This window comes from Ascidiella aspersa, chromosome 3 (genome assembly GCF_963924565.1).
Source record: "Ascidiella aspersa chromosome 3, kaAscAspe10.2, whole genome shotgun sequence".
NCBI lineage: Eukaryota > Metazoa > Chordata > Ascidiacea > Phlebobranchia > Ascidiidae > Ascidiella > Ascidiella aspersa.
The window spans coordinates 17,262,707-17,270,089 of NC_139449.1; the positions used below are offsets into that span (position 1 = coordinate 17,262,707).

General features: G+C 33.8%; 1 protein-coding gene across 1 annotated transcript; it reads right to left on the reverse strand.

The window, feature by feature from the left end:
- Window positions 1-476: 476 nt before the first annotated feature.
- Window positions 477-6,149, reverse strand: LOC146160464 (peroxiredoxin-like 2C). The gene is made up of 5 exons (XM_083384001.1): window positions 5,446-6,149; window positions 3,863-3,931; window positions 3,523-3,682; window positions 1,472-1,600; window positions 477-1,324 (listed from the first exon to the last, which is right to left on the reverse strand). Exons 1-5 carry the CDS (start codon window positions 5,602-5,604, stop codon window positions 1,197-1,199), a joined length of 645 nt encoding a protein of 214 aa, XP_083240127.1. The 5' UTR covers window positions 5,605-6,149; the 3' UTR covers window positions 477-1,196.
- Between the last annotated feature and the right edge of the window lie 1,234 nt (window positions 6,150-7,383).

A 7,383-nucleotide genomic window follows, 5' to 3' on the forward strand; every position in this document is an offset into this window, starting at 1 on the left:
ACACAGAAAAAAACAAAGGATTTATAAAAAAAAAAAAAAATATAGTTTGGGCCAATAGCTACGTGTTACACCCATGGATCAGTCCTGCAATGGAGGGAGGGTTTGGCCAACTGGCCTCCTTGCATGGTGCTTCATAATATTAAATTAAAAGCTAACTTTGTCAGCTTGAAAACAGGATTTGTTTTATAAACAATCTTTCTGAAAAATGCACAAAATTAAAACTACACCCAACGGGGATAAATGTATCTCGGCAACAATACGTCTCCGTTAACCGCCAGAAAGAGCAAATTAGCTGTCTAGTGACATTAGCAGTATAATTTGGCAAGTCAGTCGATACTGCTAAAAACGGCTAACATGGGGTGACAGTAGCTATTTAAAAGAAGGCTCGTTTCGCCGTTAGACTCTGTTTTTGTGAAGCCTAAAACGTTCAAGTGTTTTCAAAAATAATAAGTTCAACAAAACAGATAGCCTATTAAGAAAAATATTTTTATTGCAAATATATATCGTTAAAATATCATTATTGCAAAGACTTGAAACTGTATGTAAGCAGTACACAGTATGGGGTATGGCGCAGAAAAATTGTGCAAATGCTTTACCCGACGCTGTCTGTTTGCCAAACCGCGCAAGCGGATGCAAACGGTGCGCAGCTAACATCTGTAATATAAGTGCGCTATGTGTTCGACACGGGGATAGAAGGTTAAGATAAAATCATATAATGAACGAAAAAGCTGCTCATAAAGGTTATAAATGAAATATTTACAGGTTTAACATACATATTTTACAATAAAATATAGCAATGCGGCAATTTTATAAAAAAACGATTTACACTTGTATGCCGCAACAGTAATGTTATTGTGCTCTGCTAAAATAGTTTTGTCGGTCTTGTAGGTTGGTTTTCAGTAAAGGAGGCAACAAATTTTAATTGAGCAGGTGACTAAAACCAAGTGGGAAGCCCATCTATGAGATGTTTAAGGCCATCTGTGCGATGTATACTTTCGAATTAGGCTTCCATATTTTCATATAACTAATCCAAGCAGAACAGACAAAACAATTTAATAGGACGGTTTCACTGTTTCCACCGAAAAGCGCTAAAAATGTGTTTATTCATTTTTAAGGATCAACCTATTGTGACTGTGGCATATTTTAAACAAGGATGAGTGCAAAACAACTTGTACAAGCACGTTCAATTAAACCCTTTACATGTGTTTAATTTTGTAGTTGGTTTTAAAATCGACTCGCTCCAAGCCTGCAACCAGAAGGAGGTCATTCAAAGGCGTGTGGTCGTATGGATGGCAATCCCGATGAAAAAATAGTACCTTTCCATCTACAGGGTCAGAAAAATAACAATTAGTGCTAAACAATGTGAACTATACCATTAAAGCCAAATAATGGTCATTAAACAAACATTAGTCAAAATAAGAATACCAAATAAATAAGTTTGTGTTTATGTATGTGCTTGTGTGTGTACAACCTTGGTCAACAACCAGCTGACCGCCTTGCTGAAAAGGATCACCTTGCTCAACCATGCTTTTCATTGAACGCCAAACTGTTCTCCAGAATCCCATAAAAGCATTGCTTTTGATATGGGGACTGCTGTTTTCTATTATAACACAAAAATAAATAAGAAACGCTACAGCCGACCAAAAGGATGTAAAGTTGGTGACTATTGCACTTTCAATTTTGAGTTGTATTATTACACAAAAATACATACCGTCCCTGATGATTTAATTTAAGAGTTTTTGTCGATCATCTATTTAAAAACACCCTTCAAAACATAGTCCAAGTGTGCAACAACAGGAGGAATATATGTTAGTACCAATAGTTCAGGTCGGTTAAATTATTTTAGCGTCACCAGAGTCAGGCATTAAACACTGACCAAGTGCGTATGTTAAGGCAGATTTAGTCAAACAAAGAATAATAAAAATGCAGTGCAGTTGGAAAACGTGTCATTGTGGACTAAGAAGGTACATAGTCAGATGATGAAAACACTGCACAAATCCAGCACAGTTGTTGACATATAAGGTAAAAAAATAACATCTATCGGCAAGAAACTGGGCTTGAACTAATTTGCTTGCCAACATCTGCCCATGCTTACCCTTTATTTAATACCAAGTAATTGTCTAAGAAAAACAACCGATTAAATCTGTGGTGGGCAGTTATTAATTATTTAACTATGATTACATGACAACCGCAAAATGTTATGGCGGGCCAGGTCAAAAAGAGTATCTCAAATATACACAATATGACTATGCAGCTATAAAACAAGTTAGCCTAAAAAACCTGCCAATGAAATCAATTAAAGCAAAAGCAAAAAAAGGCATTGCATGAAAAAAATTGTGGCTTTGGCTTAAAATACAAACTTTAATGTAGATTTAGAGGTGGCATGACATATAAGCACAGACAAAAGCTAAACACAATAAAATGGCATCAACTAAATTAGGTTGAGAAAAATGTGAGAGTTTGAAAGAGGACCGTTATTCAAAAATTTTGTCATGTTTTCAAGATGGAATACTATCGATCAAAAGGCAACAGTGCATTTAATAACATTTAGTTTGTAAAATCTTCACTTAAAGAAGTGCCACAGCCACACTGAGTGCCTTTAAAGATGCAAAAATGGGGAAAACATACTAGAAAGTCTGCTGATATTTACAAATCAGGGAAAAAAATCGAGTTTGGGGTGACATGCCTGCATCAGCCCATAGTAAAAGTAGGGTATATAATATATATTTGTTATAACTAGGGCAACTATTTTTTGACCAAAAAATTAGACACTTATATCTAAAAAATTAAAAGAATTTTATGAGGCAAACAGGCAACCATGAATACCATTAAAAACCAAATGAATTAAAAATATTTAGAAAGTTTGACTGTGATTGGTACTCATTTTAATATTTTACCAACCAAAAAAAAAACGTCAATTAAAATTCCTTGATGTGCTACATTCCATGAAAAATAATTATTCTCAAAAACAGAAATGTCAAATTCAAATCTTACTGAGGGTCGCACAAGATAATTTGAATATTTAGTGAGCTTCATTAAAGGCTGCTATAGTTTGAGGCCGTTCCTGTTGTTTAATTGAAGCGAAATTGAAACAAAATATAATTGAAGCGAAATGTGGGCCCCTGTTGTTTAATTGAAGCGAAATGTTTTTAGTAGAGTGAACCAACACTGGTATATATCTATATATAACTTAAGAGCTTTTAGCTGCACAACACTGCATTTGACAGGTGCTGAGCGATCACTATTCCCAACAAATAGAACATTTAAATGAAAAAAAATTATTTGAAAATTTACACCGCTTACCAAAGAAAAAATTACAGTTAAAATATAGAAAATTTCATGATAATAATAAAAAAATTCTCATATACAAAACCTTTAAAACTATAAATGTGTAATATGTTTATTTTGAGCTGCCTATGGAAAACTCAAAACTAATAGTAAATTAATTTCAATTTTAAAAAGGACTTGATTGCTTGTATTACTGTGAGCAACACATATTTTTAAGAGATGAATGTTGATTACCTGAATAGGATGCCTGGTAAGTATTGTACAATCCAAGTTTAGCTTGAATCATCTTCCGTGAGTCACAAAACATCTCATGGGGATAATTGGCTTCATCACAAAATGATTGGATGAAACGTGATGCCGCACATCCAATCACCACAATTTTTACATTTTTTTTCTAATGGTAAAAAAAACAATTTATATCCACTTTATGCATGATAAAGTCATAAGCCCCAAATTATATATACTAAGATGTCAGACTTTTTTTTGTAAAACTTGTATATTCGCCAGGCGTGTTAGAAATAAGCTGTCTACTTTCATGCATTGTCATCAATGCGTAAAATATTACCAATATTACCTCTACATCTCTAAGCAATATCTTTGAGAAATCTTCTACATATTCCTTTGTTATGTAGTCTAAGAAATGCTGTAACCACAAGGTTAAAATTAAAATCCTAAATAAAAAAATTAAAATCCCAAATAATTTTTTTAATAATTATAACCTATGGATTTAAAAAATATATAAAATGTAGATAAGATATTACTGGCACATCTTTTGTTTTGTAGCACTAATAAAGTCTTATAATTTTTTTCTATTAATTCATAAAATTTTATCTCAAACAGTCTGTATGGGTTACGGGTTAAACAAGGTTTGCAAGCCCATCTATCTTTAGCCTAATTATTCAACTTAGTTTCAATGAACTTAGCTAAGGAGGTTTTTTTCATCATGATATATGACAAAACATAAAAAAGCTTTGTCTAGTTACTTGTTTTGACAAATATTTTCTTCTTTACTAACCTACAATTGATCTTGCATTGAAAATTAAAGAAAACAGTGAAAACATCTTCTCTTGTGTATGTAAAAAACAAATTTTATTTAAATACAGTGGGTCTGCTAATGTCAGTTTGTATAGCATATATATTATTTTTTATGATTTCCAAGTAAAATAGTAAGCACTTATCAACACAAAAATTAGTGTATTGATAGAATCACACTGGTAAAGTCTTTATTAGAATATGAGTTTCATGAGCAAAAAAATGGGGGGCATTGATAGATTCTAAATTTACAAAATGAAATCTAGCAATTGTATTTTGTACTTTTTCACCTGACTTTCTTTCTGAACACCGGCAAGATTAATTTATATAAGGGGACATAAGTGATGATAAAATTAAGTACAAAAATTTTAATTGTTTTACAATGCTATTTCATGGGTTAGTTGTGCTTCTGCTTTAAAATTGAAACTATTGTTGTAAAGTTTGCACATACTGAACAACACAGCTGTGCAGGTTATCTAACAATTTTTGAAGTCAGATTATTTTCCACAGACCACAGGTTGCAAATCCTTGATGTGACAGAAGTTTAACAATTTATTTATTTTTTTTTTTTTGGAGCTTTTATTGTTTAGGTGTAAGTTTAATAACAGACTTACAGGAACCCAAATAAAGCCAACCCAATCTATGAAACCATGAACTTGCCTTAAATTTGCTGATCTTTTTTAACTTTAACACTACTATATTTCACACATAATGTTATAAGATTTATCAGCAAATTACTTTAAAATGCATTACTGTTTGAACAGATCACTCTTATCCAGGTGACCACAAATATTTATGAAATAAATTTCTAAGAAAAACTCTTTAAGTTTCCCCAAGAACAACATTTGATCATTTTTCAATAAATACAATACAATTTTTTAAGACTTTTTAATACTTAGATTAATCAAAAGATAAACAAAGACATTTAAAGGTTCAAATACATTGTGGCAAACCTGTTATAGTTCCTTAATTAATGTGGATAAATTGCCTTGGGCAGACTCACTTTTTCCGAAAAGTTTGTGATGCCAATAAACTAAACACATTGTGGAATACTACACCAAGCAATAAAATGAGAATAAACAAATTACGTAAAATGTACCTAAATAAAATTCCTACTAAACATACCCGAACAAACACAAATATGCATAAATATCCTTTTCTGATGTCTTTAAATAAGACTGGTTTCCCATCTCTGTCCATTACTGAACAATTATCGATTTCACTTATATCGAAAGCCAATGTTTCAGGCATTCTGTCAATTTCCACAGCTCCCGGGGCTTCCATTGAACCAACATTAATTTTTAGTTTTTGTCTCCATCAAAAACAAAATGAAACACATAATGCTTAAAAATGAAACACATTAAGAAATCAAGTAAAGTGGGTGCTGGTCTAGAATACTACCACAATGAACAATATTTGGGTTAGGGTGTTAGCATTTGGATTTGGGTAGGTAAAGCAATATTCCTAAATGATAATAGTTGACCCACCCACACCCAAACACCAACCGGACAACCTAACCCAAACAATGTGTGATGTTTAATAATAATTGTTTCAACGCTGTGGTCGAATTTTGAACCAGCGCCGTAAAATGTTTTAAAACAGAAATACAAAGTATATAAGGTAGGTTTAAAATTAAACATAAAAATGTATTTCAGTGTCAGTTATACTTCGCTACAAACGTGATCTACAAGGTTACTACTGCCAGTAACGCCTAACACCCGATCCGTCAGAAATCAGTGCAGTTCTAAGCAAAAAGGTCTACGACAATCAGTGCATTCAAAGGATCAAAAAGTCCGACTTTTAGACTTTGAGGTCTTGGACAATGCACTAACTTGGGCGCTCGTCTAGAATCCTACCACAACGAACATTATTTGGGTTAGGGTGCCGGTTAGCGTTTGGGTTTGGGTGAGTCCAGTAATAGTGTTAAACAATATTACTTGACCTACCCACACCCAAACACTAACCGACACCCTAACCCATATTATGCATTGCTTAATAATCATTTCAACGTTGTGGTAGGATTCTAGACCAGCGCCCTAACTTGCATTAACAAATGTGCGTAAGAAGATTAAGTTTAACAATACTTGACCCAATCAAACCCAAACGCTAACCAGCGCCCTAACTTAAATAATGTGCGATAATTTAATAATTATAACGCTTCAGGCCCCAATACCTCAATTCGTGACGTAATAATCTTAAATACAATGGACGAGAAACCATCCGAGTCTGGGCTTTTTTCCCCAGCATTTAAAGAATTATTAAAATAACGCACATTATTTGGGTTAGGATTCGGGTTAGCGTTAGGGTTTAGGTGGGTCAAGTGTTATTAATCCTATCTCACATTTTTTGTTATCTTTTCTCAACTTTTAATGAATATTTTTAATTTCTCTTCGCCGGGAGTTTACCTAAAGGTCCAAATCAGTGCATTGCCAGGACCTCAAGGTCTAAAAGTCTAGACTTTTCTGCCATTGGATGCCCTGATTGTCGTAGACCTTTTTGCTTAGAAATGCACTAAATTCTAACGGATCGGGTGCGCCTAACCTAAACAATACTGCACAATAACGCTGTGAGCCAGATTGCATTCCACAATTTGTGGCCACCAAAGATTCACAGTTCACACCAAAATGCTTTTTGCTGACATTCCACGCAAAACTTGGCGATACATATGCTGGAAAGGCTTATTTTTCGTTATATTATATATATATTTTTTCATACCATATGACGTCACTGGCGAAGGTACTGGTGGAAGAGTGGAATGCAATCAGGGGTGTGGGTAAGCTTGCTGAACGTTTGGCAAAAGACCTTGGGTAACCTTGTAGCGCATTAGGCCAGCTCGTTTAACATTTGCAACTTAATGCATTTAACAGAATTTCGAACAATGCACCTGGCATAATACGTTAGTTGGTCGCCCAATAATACGTTAGTTGGTCGCCCAATAATACTTGGTTGAAACTGTGATTAGACGAACCATAGATCGGTGGTTTTCAAATGGTGGATCTCGATCCGGTTCCGGATCTTTTCAACTTTTTGTGTGGATCTTCCAATGTGGTCTTGAAAAAAAAA